Raw genomic sequence first — 17,430 nt, forward strand, 5'->3', positions numbered from 1 at the left:
TAATTCTATCCATTTTGCACGATCATCATTCCATATGTCATCCAAGACCAGTAAATACGTCAGACCAGAAAGCTTGTGTCTAAGCTGACTTTGTAGCTGCTCAATATCTAAGTTGTTAATGCTTTCATGGTGAGCAAGAGCAATTGATGGAGCTGAGGTAGAAGCTGAAGCACAGTTGATGATTTTAATAATTATCTGCCTAATGTCAAAGTCATCAGAGACACACACCCACATCTTTAATTGGAAAAGTTCATCAATCCTCTTATCATTGAACACCAACTTTGCAAGTGTAGTCTTCCCCATGCCTCCAAGACCCACTATGGGAATAACACACACACTTTTATCTCCATCACCATCCCCATGAGGGTGAGGTTGCATCAAAAGCTTGATAATTTCTTCCCTATCATTATCCCTTCCAATCACTCCTGAAGCATCAATATGTGAATAAGTCATTTTCTCTTCTTTGCACAAGTCTGTGGTCAACAGAAATCCTCTCTAGACCAAACTTGTTCCCATCAGCTGCTATCTTATCCAATCTACACCTAACATGTTTGATTTGACGAGCCATGCTAAGACGGAAAACAAGAGAATTGGACGAAGAAAAGAAGTGGCCTACCTTCATCCTTGTGCTGCCTGATGCTTTGACAACTTGCTTTCTCAAGTTTTGGCACTCAAATCCATTCCAATACGTCTTCAGCATCAAAGCAGACGTTTTGAATCTGCATGAGCCATTCGCGCAACCCGTGCTTCTGCTCCTTCTTCTCTTCTGCATCCAACAGCACACCTTTCACAATTGACAAGGTGCCTTTAATCACTTGAAGATCCTCGTACACATCATAGGCTCGAGAAGCTTCTTCAGAAACATAAGAAGCAAGCTTCTGCAACAGTGATTCAGCAATATGGAACACAAATGATTCAGCCATTTTCTTCAGAAAAGAGCAGAATCGGAGTTAGAATAGTGTGTAAACTGACACCTCGCACCTACATTTTATGTGTACTTGAGGGAGAAAATCAAAGTAAGAGAACTGTTATATGGTACGAACTCTAAATGCGCGCAATAAGTATAAATAGCTGACCTGTAGTGTTATCCATTTTTTTAAAACAATTATTAATACAAAATTGGAAAAATATAAAGTGAAGTTTAGTTGAAATCAGTCTTTGCGTATGTTTTATACAACAGAAAAAAATTATGTACCGACAATATTATGATAATTTATTAATTTTACAATAATTGTCTTAGTAAAATTCATATTAACTATAATTTATGATTGGATAAAAGTTATTTTTTTACATTTACTATAAAATAAAATTTAAAAAATAAAATATGAATAACATGTCAACAACAACAAGTTTATAAGGAAATGTAGGTAATGACATTTTGCAATGTAAATATTTTGTTCCCTTATAAAGAAATCCCAAAAAAATAATTTATAACTTTAAAAATATATATATATATATATATATATATATATTATATATATATATATATTCACTTTTTTCTTTTAGAAAAATGAAAGTTTAACCACTTATTATTTACATTTTTCATACAAGCCTAAAAAAAATTGATAGATATTTTTAGATTTTTTATTTTTATATTTAAAATTTTTTTAATAATTAAAAAATTATAACTTTGATATCCTTCAAATCTCCAATCGTATAAAGTATGACTCAATTTCTGAACTGACAGAAATAAATTTTATTGAATATCTAGTTAAAACACATTATGCAAACTTTTTAACCGTAACTCATAAATGTTTGATATAACAAAGTCAACAAATAGATGAGCGACTTCTAGGTGGATAAGCACACCATATGGTCCATGCTCCAATAAATTTATTGGCGTATAGAAGGTAAGTAGCAATTTTAATATGCCAGTTAAATTTCTCTTTTTTTCTCAAAATTGTAATTAAATCTCTAAAAAAAATATAAAAATAGTGTATGCATGCACTGTTTGTGTAAAATTCTTTTACACTTATTTCCATTGAAATTAGTAGAGATATTGCCTCAGTTTGAATAAATTTCTCAAAATTTAAGCTCTTATAGGAGAAAAATGTAAAAGATAATATGAATTGCACTCTCACATAAGATAAAATCAATTTATACACTTTACTTTTATAGAACTTTTTTTTTCAGTAGCTTATATAAAAGGTAAGATACATAAGTTGATTGTAGTTTATGGAGAATTTCAATATATTTTACCTTTTCATTTTTTTTTCTCTTATGAGTACTCATGTAAGAAAATAATCTAAGCAATCCATGTGAACTAAAACCTTTATTAGTTCTCAGGGGTTGAAATTCAAAACTGCTCAAAGGATATTTGATCTCAAAAAAAGAGAAAAGGAAAAAAAAAATCACATTAGAAGGATGCTCTTCTCTTCTCTATTGTATCTTCTTCTAAGTAATAGCTAATTAGCTATGAACATCAAAGAACAAAGCCTTCAATATTGTCTACCACTTCTTAGTACAACTTCCTGAGCCTCTCAATATTCTGAAGTTTCCCAGTAACCACATCCATTGGCTTCCAAGAATGTCTGCACCAGCTTTTAGAAGGAGTTTGGATTAGAGTTAATGAGCTTGTTCAGCATTTGTTTATCTTGAATGAAAGTTGTGTTAGCTTCTTACTCCCAATTGTGAACTTGGCCTAAAGTTGCACTCCACCCCACTATATTGGTGAGTCTCTTGTTGATCTCAAACACCCTCATAACCACTAGAAAACATCCCTTGATACCACTTTGGTGGGTTCAACAGCTTCATTCCTGCTTCAAGTCTAACTGTCTCAGCAAGTGTTTTTTATGTCACCAAGACATCGGTACAGAGTATTTACCAGTTCAGTTTCGTTGACGACTGATCATTGTCTCAATAAGTGTACCCACATGAAAGAAATATTCAATATCTATAATACAAGGTCAATGTGATTGGAGGATCTTTTCTAGTTTGGAGAACTATCAAAACAAGGCTGAAAATAGTAGAGTCGCTGCAACAATTTATACCTGAGCATGAGTTGTGGTTGTATTGTATATTTATATAAACAATGTATGGATTACGCTTCTTCCCATCTTCCTTTAGATTTTGAACTAGATTAGTTGGGTCTGAGTCTATGTAATGACTAACATCAGTGAGGGAAATTTCACATGAATCAAGGTTTTGGAATGTGGCATGCTCTGTGCATAGAGCCATCTCAAAGACTTTTCTTTTCTCAGTTATGTATGCACCAGGGGCATCACAATCAAAAGCAAAAGTCTTTCGGCTAAGATACATGCACTGGAGCTGATTCTCAACATTCCATGAAAAATTATCCACAGCCAGGTTTATTTGGAGGAGTAGGATCTAGAGAAGTTGGAGAAGACCCTTTTTGCTGCCTCTTGAACTTCAATTCCATGGGCCGGAGCTTGTTCTAAAGCATGCTTTCTTACATAGTTTTGCTCTGCTGGAGTGCTGGTTCATCTAATTCAGAAACCATCTTCACTGCTCTATCCAGAAGATTCATCTGAGTATTGAATAAATAAACTAATAAGCAACCAAAGCAATTTGCAACCAACAACCTAATAAAATAAGTTGTAAGATAGCTCTTATGCAAAGCTGTTAACTCAATCATTATCAGGGTTTCTTATGTAGCAATCGTTATGGTTTCAATTAAGGATATTAATTATTGAGATGCGAAGAAAAAGGTCGGAACTCAGTATTTCCTATGCCATGACTCTTTTGGTAACAATATTAAAATAGAAAAACATAAAAATTCACAATTTAATTAAATCAATTTTATTCAAATCACTTAAACAAATTCACATAGGTAAAAGAGTCACATTCACTTTACTATTACCAACTAAAATATATTAAAAATATCTCCGACTTAAAACAAGGTTGTCCAAAACTCCAAAGAATAAACTAAAGACTCAACATGTGAAACAAAATAATAAAAATTACATGTCTAGAACTTCATGCAATTAATACAGAACCTCATGTTCCAACGTCACATCCTATCAGAGCATTGTATTCCAACATCTTCTAGCATGAGATTTTCCATAGTCATCCACCTAATCATCTGCTCTCACGAACACAAAGTTCAGATCATCACAGGATCCAAACACAAATAACATAGATAAAGTGAGTTATCACATTTCTAACTAATAGAGAGAAACAAGACAACATAGATATACATATCATATAAATAAAATACAACTTACTTTAACACAATCCGTGTCATTCCATCACTTATCACGTAACATCAAATCTCAACACTACATGTGTCACACATTTTCACATCATTCACGTACTCAAGGATCAGGACACAATATCACTCAACCAATCAATATCAATCAATACACAAGTGTTATACAACAAATATACTAACACTCAATCCTATATGCAATGTGATACCCTAGCAGGGAAAAACCTCATTAGGTGCCCAGGAATACATGACAAGACAGACCACACACTCGTAAGTCAAGTCACTCTCACTAGGTAAAATCATAAGAAGACCAGTCAGAATGACTTTGTTTTGTGAGAACGTTCCAATCATATGGGATCAACATAGACTTCAAGGAGCATTCAAACCAAGTGTATTTACCCCCAAGGTCTACACTCGAAGAATTCGTTAGGGGCTCTCCCTCCTGATTCAAGTCCAACTCAAAAAATTATTTTAGCACACAGACTTTATCTATGAATTGTATAAAACACACGACTCATCAACCGTTCTCAAAATAATTTTAACTCGTCGAGCCTCAAAGTAGTTAAACTCGTCGGGTTCCCATAGTGGATTTCATCACAATACTTGTCTCACATTAACCCGTCGTCCTTAAAGGATCTTACAGTTGTGTGATTGTACGATTCATAACCCACAACTCAATGTTCACAACATCTCAATACACATGTGTGATCTCACAATTTAACACATACTCAACTTGTCACTTACACATAGTTCATCACACTTCCACAATCCCAAGACAACACGTTATCACGCCTCATGCATTATATACATGTCACACAATAATAATATTAATATGTTGTGTTCATATGATTAAACCCCTCAAACAATTTCACATAATCATATCAAAATCATATGTCAAAAACATGAAAACACCAAGAGCACTCAATTTTATCAACCAATTTGCATTAGGGCATCAATTGGTTCGTCAAAGACAACAATTTCATAATTGTAGTCGTACAGGAAGAATTATAATACAATAAACATCCCAAAATAAATCCCAATTTGATCCTCTAAGGATCCCTACACATGTTCATCTTGACTTCAATTGTGATAAAATCATATCTTACCTCTAAGTGGGCTCACGTGTGTAGTTCTAAAGCGATAGCAACATCTCTAACGGTTTCCTAAGATTCCTCAAACTTTTTTTTCTGGTTGCTCTGTTAGGATTTTCAAAGAGACAAGGAGAAGGGATTAGAGCCTCCATTTCATTGTCTCCGTGCGAGGGATATTTTTCTCACCACAAACATTATTTCACAGATTCCAACGATGCAAATCTGTGAAAACAAGCTCCTAATCTGGTGTTCAAATTTTACAAAGATCCAACTGTTAACAAGTTTATGATCATAGTTTTACTGGGACATATTTAGGTATTTGCAGGAAAAAGAAAGTTTCATGCGAGAGACATATTTAGGTATTCACAGATATTAGTTCACAAATCCCAACGGTGAGGTGTGAGAAAATAAGTTTCGAACATCGTATTCAAATTTTATGACAATCCAACGGTTAACAAGTCTGAAATCATAGTTTTATTGAAACAAGTTTTAGTGTATGCGTTAAAAAAGATAAGATTTTGGGTGAGAGAATAGGAAAAACAAATTTAAAAGAAAAAGAGAACTATCGTAAATATAAGAACTGACTATTTATAATTAGGGTACTATTAGACTATTATTTACTTTTTTTTATTTTATATAAAAAAATTTATTTGACTTCCTATCAAATGAATAAATAAAATATTTTTTTCTAAGAACATATATTTATTTTATTTACCTTAAAATTATTATTTTATTTAATAAAAATATTTCTTCTTAATTATTTAATTAGAAAAAATTCATTATTTTTTAAAACTCTAATTATTTTTAAATAATTTTTTTAATTTATTTGAGGGGAAAAAAAAGATGTTACGCAAGTTGCCATCCTAAACCGTAATAGCAATATTCAAATCAATGACGGAACACGATGTCTACGAAATTGGTCCTAGCAGTAATACCTTATCGATGAAAAGGTCTCTGAGCATTTAACAACGGCAATACGACATCAATCCTGGGATTTCCAAGTTCTTCAACACTTACATTGTTCCACCCAGTTTACCCTAACGAAGGTATAAGCCACTGGACTCACACCAATTATCCACAAGAATTGAGCCAGGGATTCACCATATATTTTAATTTTAGCCACCACATAATATTTGAAATTTCAGGGTCAACGATTTCATACATGATAATGTTTTACATTGCAGTCTCCATGCCTGCACAACATTTTTGTGTTATTACGCAATCTCAACCGGATCCATGTCTGCATTTGAAAAACATCAAATTGTCACCATATTCAAAAGTCAAAGTTTCAAGATTGCGTAATCTTGAAAATAGATTGTTTTGTGGTTATGTAGAATTTTCGAAGGCTGATTAACATCCCAAATCCTCTGGGCAATGTTTCAAGCTCCTTGCATCCTCTGAGTGACAAAATTTCCAAATTTTGGAGTTTGCATATAGAATGAGGAAGTCTCTTTATTTTGCAGTTATTGGCAACAGTGAGAGCTCGCAGATGTTCCAGTTTTGCAATTGAATTAGGTAGACTCTCAAATGACGAATCACTTAAATCTAAAACCCGTAAGTTTTTGTAACTTGTTTTCAATGTATCCAAAAGAGCTTCACTGCCAACACCCATTCCCACAATCGGAAATAATATAGTTCTCACATTTCTGGACTTGGGGAACAAAGCATGGCTAAGTGAATCATTCTCAACAACAGATAAATGCCTTACATGCTCAGGTATATTGCAAGTATGGGAGTTTACCACTAGGAAGCTCCTCTCTTGCAACATACACGGAAAGATCATGCACCAAATCATGTACTTTGAAATAGTAAAAGTGGCCAAAGTCCACAAAATCCTCCAGAAATGATCTTGAATGTAACTCTGCTATATATTCCCTAGCTTATGACTTCCAGAGGGAGATCGAAGTAATCCAAGTGATCCCCAAAGACTAACAAAATAAGAACCAGAAAGGCCAAAATCTTTAGGATAAAAAAGGGAAAAGTAAGCAAAACAGAGCCTCAAATAAGATGGCATTTGATCATAGCTGTTACGTCTTGGAATTCGAGGACCAAGACAAGCCTCCAGAGAGTGAGAGAGAGAGAACTAAGAGAGAACTTTTCTGCTATATTTTTCTGATATCCTTCGAAGCGTCATTTCTTACATATATATAGCTGCTATAAAGGAGACAAGTCCCGACAAGCAAAAACGGAAACGTAATCAGAAATATCCTAAAAGCAAATATCCTAACAGCAAATATGCCTTTATCCCCACTACCTACGCATCTTCTAGAAGACACAATGCTATCTTATGATTTGCGCTTTTCCTACGTAGGGTGCATGTATGCATGATGCATGATGCCAATTTCCTCGAGGTATGCTGGTTTCATGACCTTTCTCTTGGGCTTCTCTATTTGCAGCCCTGGTTGCACCTTTGGTTCTTTCTCCTTGAGTATGTCTTCTACTGTCCTTATCACTTCCCTAACAATAGCTCAACTTAAGGGCAGGTAAAATGTCATCTTTCTTTTGTTTTAAGTTCCATATCTCATGATCCCTTACAAATTCCCATCTTTCTAAATCAAAATTTAAATATAGGGAACTTCCTAAAGTTCGCACAGCTAACGGAAGCCCTCGGCATTTTTCCACAATTTCTTTTCCGATATCCACTAGATTTGGATTTTTTTTCTTCACCTTCCTTAAATTCCCATTTTACAAATAGAGATAAATAATGCTCCAGAGAAAGACTTTCTAAAACATATGAGGGAACAGTGTCCAGCATCGAAGCAGTTGAGTTACTTACTTCGTGTTGTCACTAAAACATTGCTTCCCCCTTCACCGACTTCCGACTTTTATTAAATCTTTCAACACTATCCATTTTGCACGATCATCACCCCATATATCATCCAATACTAGTAAATATTTCTGACCAGAAAGCTTGTGTCCAAGATGACTTTGTAACTGCTCAATATCTAAGCTGCTAATATTTTCTTGTTGAGCAAGAGTAATAGATGGAGCTGAGGCAGAAGCAGAATAAAATTAAATATGAATTTTCCATCGATATGATGTAAATTTTTATATATATATAACCTATTAAGCTTTCATAATTTTTCATAACTTTTAAAGCCTCTAAAATAATTAATTAAACTTCGAGATCACATTTTCTAATGTAAATTAAAAATCCCAATGATGGGTGTGTGCTGAATTAAGATTTTAACCTTGTGTTCAAATTTAACAATGATCCAATAATTAATAAATCTAAAATCATTATTTTTAAAACAAGCTTAAGTATATGCAAAAAAAAAAAAAATTTTGAAAAAAAAAAAAATTACAGAGACGAGGTGAAAGAGAGATCATACGTCTCTTATTACATATAAGATACTCTCGACTATTATTTATCCTATTTTTTTATTATATTATTTTATATAATAAAAAATTTATTTTAGTTTCTATCAAATGAATAAATAAAATATATTTTTTTAAAAAAATATATATATATATATTATTTATCTAAAATTATTATTTTAGTTAATAAAATTATTTATTTACATATAAAAAATTTATTATTTTTTTAAAATTCTATTTATTTTAAATAAAATTTTTTTTAATTTATTTCATTAAAAATGGGATGTTAGATTGTGGCACTCAAATCCATCCAAAACATCTTCAGCATCTAGGCATACGTTTTGAATCTGCCTGAGCCATTCACGCAACCCATGCTTCTGCTCCTTCTTCTCCTCAGCATCCAACAGCACACCTTTCACAATTGACAAAGTGTCTTTGATGCCTTGCACATCCTCACACAGATCATATGCTCGAGAAGCTTCATCATAAACGTAAGATGCAAGCTTCCCTAACAGTGATTCAGCAATATCAAAGAGAAAATATTCGGCCATGCTCTTCAGGAAAGAGCTAAATCAGAGTTGGGATATAAGTTTGAGGTTGTGGTGACTGCATGCGCCTTCCGGTTCATATAGGATGGTCTCGAATCAGAAAGTCACTGTTCACCGACGCTGCATGAATACCACTATTCCAACATCCAACGTTTATAAACCTTCACACGGCAATAATTCATTTATGTTTATGTGAGGGAGAAAATCAAATAAAATTAAATATGAATAATATGTCAATCGATTTAAATTGAGAATCGAGATATTTTGTATTATATTTAAAGCTATTTTTTAATAATTAAAAATTATAATACCGATATCCTTGAAATGTCCAATCGTATAAAGTAGTAGAATCAATTATTTCTGAACTGATAAAAATATATTTTTTAATTAAGTATCTACGTTAAAACCCGTATTATGCAAATTTTTTAAGAGTTATGTATATTGGATGCGTGTCCCACAGTTCAAAACCCAAACACCGAAAGCAGGAGTAATCGTACTTCATAAATGTGTTCATATAACAAAGTCAACCATTAGATGTTGTGTAGGACATGGCAGAAAGCGAGTTGGGATAGCAGTTTGTGGTTATGGTGATTGTACCTCCGCTAGATAATGCATGTCCCATATAATGACAAGTCAATTTTTACTTCTTTTTTTTAAGTCGGTCAATTTTTACTTTAAGGCTTACATACACTAGGGAAATTCATGAGTGAACCAATGGTTCATGAAGTACTCAATTATATATATGTGATCTAGTCTTGTCTAGAAACATTGGACAATGTTAAATGGAGACCTCATATGCTAATATATAACTAAAAAGAGAAAGAAATAATAGAGGAATGTGATAGATGTAATAGATATTTGATGTGGCAATGAGAGGATGGGTCTCTAGGTTCAAATAAGTGATTTTTAACCTTAGACAACATTTGATATTATCCTTTTAATATTAGTTTTATTTTGTTTTTCCTAAAATATTAGATGATGATAAGTGTATGATTGGCATCCATTAGAGTTATTATATGATGTAAGGTTTGTTTACTACTGAGATATCAATGAAGAAAAATGAATTTATGTTTATGTCTTTTAGCTCTTTTAGTTGTTTTCTTAGGAGTAGTGATAGAGTAGAATCAACATTCTAACGGACAAGAAAAAAGAGATAGACACGTACCTAAAGACTTCCTCAAGGCTTCACAGTTCAGTTGTAAATATCATGTAATTATGCTGAATATTATCAAATTCTTTTCATGCAAGAAAATAATCTAAGCAATCAAATTTGAACTGAAACCTATATTTGTTAGCAGGGGTAGCAGATGGGAACTGCACAAAGCAGACTTCATCTCAAAGAATGTGAAAAGGAAAACAAAATCACTTTAATTAGAAGGATGCTCTTTTCAATTTTGACTTCCACTTCTGAATACAAATTCCTGAGCCTCTCAATATTCTCTTCAGAAATTTCCCAATAACCACACGTCCATTGGTTTCCAATAGTGTCTACACTAGCTTCCTGAAAAAGTTTGGATTTGTGTTAATGGGCTTGTTCAACATTTGCATATCATGAATGAAATTTGTGTTGGCTTCTTCATACACCCACTTGTCAACTTGGCCTAAAGTTGCACTACACCTCCACTGTATTTGTTCTCTTCTTAATCTCGTGAGCACCCTCATATCCACTAGACAACATGCCTCTTCATACCACTTTCGGTTCAACAGCATGGTTCTTGCATCAAATCTAACTGTCTGAGCAAGTGTACATACCTTAAAGAAATATTTTTCAAGAAGGTCAAAAGAAATCCATTATCTATCATACAAAGTCAATGTGATTGGAGGCTCTTTTCAAGTAAGGAAAAATATCAGACCAAACTTGAAAATAGGATACTCACTGCCACAATTTATACCTGAGCATTGGCTGTGGTTGTATCAGCAATGTATGGACTATGCTTCTTCCCATCTTTCCTTGGATTTTGAACCAGATTAGACGGGTCTGAGTCTAAATAATGGCTGACATCGGTGAGGGAAATTTCAGATGAATCAGGGTTTTGGAATGTGACATCCACTGTGCCATCTCAAAGACTTTACTTTTCTCAGTCATGCCAGCACCAGGGGCATGATAATCAAAATCCAAAAGACTTTCTGTTAAGATATGTGTCCTGGAGCTGATTCTCATCATTCCATGCAGAATTCTCCAAAGCCAGGTTAATGTTTGAGGAGTAGGATCGGAGGTGTTGGAGAAAACCCTTGTTTCTGCCTCTTGAACTTTAATTCCAAGGGCTTGAGCTTGTTCTAATGCATGCTTTCTTTTGCTCTGCTGGTTCATCTAATTCGTCAACCATCCTCACTGCTCTATCTAGAAGATTCATCTGAGTAATGAAAACTAATGAGCAATCAAAGCAATTAGCAACCAACAGCCTAATAAAATAAAATGTAAGATAGCTATTATGCAAAACTGTAAACTCGAATACTTAATCATTATCAGAGTTTCTGATGCAGCTATCGTTATGCTTTCAATGAAGGATATTAATTATTTAGAAGTGAAGAAGGCTGGAACTCAGAAGTATTTCCTATGCCATGATTCTTTTGTTAACAATATTAAAATATGACAACTGCAAGTTGCAATTCTAAACAATAATGGCAATATTTCAATCAATGATGGAAGACAAGGACTACTAAATTGGTCTTAGCTGCCATTGACAAAAAAAAAAAAAAAAAAAACAGCGACAAGTAATACCTGATTGATGAAAAGGTCTCTAAACAATCCTGAGCAATTAAAAATGACAAGAATCCTAGGCCTTCCAAGCTCTTCAAGACTTGTATATTAAGTTTACCCTACCAAAGGAGACTTGAACCAGGGATTCAATCAGGTATTAAGTTTACCCTACCAAAAAAAAACAGCCACTGCTCTCACGCCAATCATCAACAAGACTTGAACCAGGGATTCAACATATGTTTTAATATTAGCCACAAAATAATATTTCAAACTTCAGGGTCGGCACTTCATAATTGATAAGGTTTTAAATTGCAATCTCCATGCCTGTGCAACATTTCAATGTTACTAATCGCGCAACCCCAACCGGATCCATGTTTGAGTTTGAAAAAGCAGTTTCCCTTCTTTTTTTTCACCAAAAGAAACGCGTTTTATGTGAGCAATGGAGGACCAGTACTCACCAGATAGTGGCTGACATTTTCGACACAATTCAGGACAACCATCTATGTCCAAATCTTCTAGGGCACTGAGGCGATTCATGTCACTTGGGAAATACAACAGCCGAGGACAGTTAACAATATGGAGCATCTTAACATGAGTCATTGTTGTCAGCCACTCAGGAAGCATCTCAAGACTATGAAAATTTACAATAAACAATGTCTGTAAAGTGTTTGTGGCTCCTTCAATCCATTGAGGCAATATCTGTTGCCTTGGAAAATGCTCAAGATGCAGCAATTTCATCCTCAATTTTTGGATAGGACTTTCACTGTTGAACGACAAATTTAGCCTCTCGCACCGTTTTACAAACAGAGACTCCAGCTTAGGGAGAATATGAAGAGGTAACGACTCTAGGCTCCCACATGATTGAACGATCAAAACTTCAAGAGAACTGACTTGTGCCACTTTGAACAAAAATTTCAAATTGTCACAATATTCAAAACTCAGAGTATGAAGATTTCTCAATCTTGCAAATTCATCCTCTGACAGAATAGATTGTTTTGTGGTTATATAAAATTTTCGAAGGCTCATTAACATCCCTAATCCTTTAGGCAATGTTTGAAGCTCCATGCATCCTCTCAGTGACAAAACTTGCAAATTTTGGAGTTTGCATATCGAATGAGGAAGTCTTTTTATTTTGCAGTTATTTGCAAGATTGAGAGCTCGCAAGTGCTCCAATTTAGCAATTGAATTGGGTAGAGTCTCAAAAGAGGAATCACTTAAATGTAAAACCCTTAAGTATTTGTATCTTGCTATCCATGTATCCATAAGAGCTTCACTGTCAAGACCCACTCCGAACATGGGAAAATATATAGTTCTTACACTTCTGGACTTGGGGAATAAAGCATGGCTTAGTGAATCATTTTCAACAACCGATAAATGCCTTACTTGCTTGGGTATATTGCGAGTACGGGAGTCTACCACTAGAAACTCCTCTTTGGCAACATATGACGCAAGATCATGTACCAAATCATGTACTTTGAAATAGTAAACATGGCCAAAGTCCACAAAATCCTCGAGAAATGATCTTGAATGTAACTCGGCTATATATTGTCTTGCAATATTCTCCACCTTTTGACTTCCAGAGGGAGATCGAAGTAATCCAAATGATCCCCAAAGACTCACAAAATGAGAACCAATGTGGCCAAAATCCTTGGGAAAGAGGGAAAAATAAGCAAAACACTGCCTCAAATAAGATGGCATTTGATCATAGCTCAACTTAAGGGCAGGTAAAATGTCATCTTTCTTTTGGTTTAAGTTCCAGATCTCATGGTCTCTTACAAATTCCCATCTTTCTAAATCAAAATTCAAGAACAGAGAACTTCCTAAAGTTCGAACAGCTAGTGGAACCCCTTGGCATTTTTTCACCATTTCTTTTCCTATATCCACTAGATTTGGGTATTTTTTTTCTTCACCTTCCTTGAATGCCCATTTAACAAACAGAGACAAACAATTCTCCACAGACAGACCTTCTAAAACATAAGAGGGTACAGTGCCCACCATTGAAGCAATTGAGTCACTCCGTGTTGTCACTAAAATTTTGCTTCCCACTGCACCAACTTTTATTAAATCATTTAATTCTATCCATTTTGCACGATCATCATTCCATATGTCATCCAAGACCAGTAAATACGTCAGACCAGAAAGCTTGTGTCTAAGCTGACTTTGTAGCTGCTCAATATCTAAGTTGTTAATGCTTTCATGGTGAGCAAGAGCAATTGATGGAGCTGAGGTAGAAGCTGAAGCACAGTTGATGATTTTAATAATTATCTGCCTAATGTCAAAGTCATCAGAGACACACACCCACATCTTTAATTGGAAAAGTTCATCAATCCTCTTATCATTGAACACCAACTTTGCAAGTGTAGTCTTCCCCATGCCTCCAAGACCCACTATGGGAATAACACACACACTTTTATCTCCATCACCATCCCCATGAGGGTGAGGTTGCATCAAAAGCTTGATAATTTCTTCCCTATCATTATCCCTTCCAATCACTCCTGAAGCATCAATATGTGAATAAGTCATTTCTCTTCTTTGCACAAGTCTGTGGTCAACAGAAATCCTCTCTAGACCAAACTTGTTCCCATCAGCTGCTATCTTATCCAATCTACACCTAACATGTTTGATTTGACGAGCCATGCTAAGACGGAAAACAAGAGAATTGGACGAAGAAAAGAAGTGGCCTACCTTCATCCTTGTGCTGCCTGATGCTTTGACAACTTGCTTTCTCAAGTTTTGGCACTCAAATCCATCCAATACGTCTTCAGCATCAAAGCAGACGTTTTGAATCTGCATGAGCCATTCGCGCAACCCGTGCTTCTGCTCCTTCTTCTCTTCTGCATCCAACAGCACACCTTTCACAATTGACAAGGTGCCTTTAATCACTTGAAGATCCTCGTACACATCATAGGCTCGAGAAGCTTCTTCAGAAACATAAGAAGCAAGCTTCTGCAACAGTGATTCAGCAATATGGAACACAAATGATTCAGCCATTTTCTTCAGAAAAGAGCAGAATCGGAGTTAGAATAGTGTGTAAACTGACACCTCGCACCTACATTTTATGTGTACTTGAGGGAGAAAATCAAAGTAAGAGAACTGTTATATGGTACGAACTCTAAATGCGCGCAATAAGTATAAATAGCTGACCTGTAGTGTTATCCATTTTTTTAAAACAATTATTAATACAAAATTGGAAAAATATAAAGTGAAGTTTAGTTGAAATCAGTCTTTGCGTATGTTTTATACAACAGAAAAAAATTATGTACCGACAATATTATGATAATTTATTAATTTTACAATAATTGTCTTAGTAAAATTCATATTAACTATAATTTATGATTGGATAAAAGTTATTTTTTTTACATTTACTATAAAATAAAATTTAAAAAATAAAATATGAATAACATGTCAACAACAACAAGTTTATAAGGAAATGTAGGTAATGACATTTTGCAATGTAAATATTTTGTTCCCTTATAAAGAAATCCCAAAAAAATAATTTATAACTTTAAAATATATATATATATATATATATATATATATATATATATATATATATTCACTTTTTTCTTTTAGAAAAATGAAAGTTTAACCACTTATTATTTACATTTTTCATACAAGCCTAAAAAAAAATTGATAGATATTTTTAGATTTTTTATTTTTATATTTAAAATTTTTTTAATAATTAAAAATTATAACTTTGATATCCTTCAAATCTCCAATCGTATAAAGTATGACTCAATTTCTGAACTGACAGAAATAAATTTTATTGAATATCTAGTTAAAACACATTATGCAAACTTTTTAACCGTAACTCATAAATGTTTGATATAACAAAGTCAACAAATAGATGAGCGACTTCTAGGTGGATAAGCACACCATATGGTCCATGCTCCAATAAATTTATTGGCGTATAGAAGGTAAGTAGCAATTTTAATATGCCAGTTAAATTTCTCTTTTTTTCTCAAAATTGTAATTAAATCTCTAAAAAAAATATAAAAATAGTGTATGCATGCACTGTTTGTGTAAAATTCTTTTACACTTATTTCCATTGAAATTTAGTAGAGATATTGCCTCAGTTTGAATAAATTTCTCAAAATTTAAGCTCTTATAGGAGAAAAATGTAAAAGATAATATGAATTGCACTCTCACATAAGATAAAATCAATTTATACACTTTACTTTTATAGAACTTTTTTTTTCAGGTAGCTTATATAAAAGGTAAGATACATAAGTTGATTGTAGTTTATGGAGAATTTCAATATATTTTACCTTTTCATTTTTTTTTTTCTCTTATGAGTACTCATGTAAGAAAATAATCTAAGCAATCCATGTTGAACTAAAACCTTTATTAGTTCTCAGGGGTTGAAATTCAAAACTGCTCAAAGGATATTTGATCTCAAAAAAAGAGAAAAGGAAAAAAAAAATCACATTAGAAGGATGCTCTTCTCTTCTCTATTGTATCTTCTTCTAAGTAATAGCTAATTAGCTATGAACATCAAAGAACAAAGCCTTCAATATTGTCTACCACTTCTTAGTACAACTTCCTGAGCCTCTCAATATTCTGAAGTTTCCCAGTAACCACATCCATTGGCTTCCAAGAATGTCTGCACCAGCTTTTAGAAGGAGTTTGGATTAGAGTTAATGAGCTTGTTCAGCATTTGTTTATCTTGAATGAAAGTTGTGTTAGCTTCTTACTCCCAATTGTGAACTTGGCCTAAAGTTGCACTCCACCCCACTATATTGGTGAGTCTCTTGTTGATCTCAAACACCCTCATAACCACTAGAAAACATCCCTTGATACCACTTTGGTGGGTTCAACAGCTTCATTCCTGCTTCAAGTCTAACTGTCTCAGCAAGTGTTTTTTATGTCACCAAGACATCGGTACAGAGTATTTACCAGTTCAGTTTCGTTGACGACTGATCATTGTCTCAATAAGTGTACCCACATGAAAGAAATATTTCAATATCTATAATACAAGGTCAATGTGATTGGAGGATCTTTTCTAGTTTGGAGAACTATCAAAACAAGGCTGAAAATAGTAGAGTCGCTGCAACAATTTATACCTGAGCATGAGTTGTGGTTGTATTGTATATTTATATAAACAATGTATGGATTACGCTTCTTCCCATCTTCCTTTAGATTTTGAACTAGATTAGTTGGGTCTGAGTCTATGTAATGACTAACATCAGTGAGGGAAATTTCACATGAATCAAGGTTTTGGAATGTGGCATGCTCTGTGCATAGAGCCATCTCAAAGACTTTTCTTTTCTCAGTTATGTATGCACCAGGGGCATCACAATCAAAAGCAAAAGTCTTTCGGCTAAGATACATGCACTGGAGCTGATTCTCAACATTCCATGAAAAATTATCCACAGCCAGGTTTATTTGGAGGAGTAGGATCTAGAGAAGTTGGAGAAGACCCTTTTTGCTGCCTCTTGAACTTCAATTCCATGGGCCGGAGCTTGTTCTAAAGCATGCTTTCTTACATAGTTTTGCTCTGCTGGAGTGCTGGTTCATCTAATTCAGAAACCATCTTCACTGCTCTATCCAGAAGATTCATCTGAGTATTGAATAAATAAACTAATAAGCAACCAAAGCAATTTG

General features: G+C 33.9%; 1 protein-coding gene and 4 pseudogenes across 2 annotated transcripts; all 5 read right to left on the reverse strand.

Moving 5' to 3' along the window:
* Positions 1-9: 9 nt before the first annotated feature.
* On the reverse strand, positions 10-955 carry LOC114404189 (annotated as a pseudogene).
* Positions 956-2,543: 1,588 nt separating this feature from the next.
* Positions 2,544-3,487, reverse strand: LOC114404182 (annotated as a pseudogene).
* Positions 3,488-6,547: 3,060 nt separating this feature from the next.
* On the reverse strand, positions 6,548-9,128 carry LOC114404183 (annotated as a pseudogene).
* Positions 9,129-10,468: 1,340 nt separating this feature from the next.
* On the reverse strand, positions 10,469-14,849 carry LOC114404186 (putative disease resistance protein RGA3). 2 transcript variants are annotated; one of them, XM_028367275.1, is made up of 4 exons: positions 11,848-14,849; positions 11,018-11,479; positions 10,714-10,877; positions 10,469-10,626 (listed from the first exon to the last, which is right to left on the reverse strand). In XM_028367275.1, exon 1 carries the CDS (start codon positions 14,815-14,817, stop codon positions 12,172-12,174), a length of 2,646 nt encoding a protein of 881 aa, XP_028223076.1. In that variant the 5' UTR covers positions 14,818-14,849; the 3' UTR covers positions 10,469-10,626; positions 10,714-10,877; positions 11,018-11,479; positions 11,848-12,171. The 2 variants fall into 2 exon arrangements, with proteins under 2 accessions (XP_028223076.1, XP_028223077.1); XM_028367276.1 differs by lacking the exon at positions 10,469-10,626 and having other exon boundaries at positions 10,628-10,877; positions 11,018-11,493.
* Positions 14,850-16,441: 1,592 nt separating this feature from the next.
* Positions 16,442-17,386, reverse strand: LOC114404184 (annotated as a pseudogene).
* Between the last annotated feature and the right edge of the window lie 44 nt (positions 17,387-17,430).

The sequence above is a fragment of the Glycine soja genome, unplaced genomic scaffold, assembly GCF_004193775.1.
Source record: "Glycine soja cultivar W05 unplaced genomic scaffold, ASM419377v2 tig00005492_1_pilon, whole genome shotgun sequence".
Classification (NCBI taxonomy): Eukaryota; Viridiplantae; Streptophyta; class Magnoliopsida; order Fabales; family Fabaceae; genus Glycine; species Glycine soja.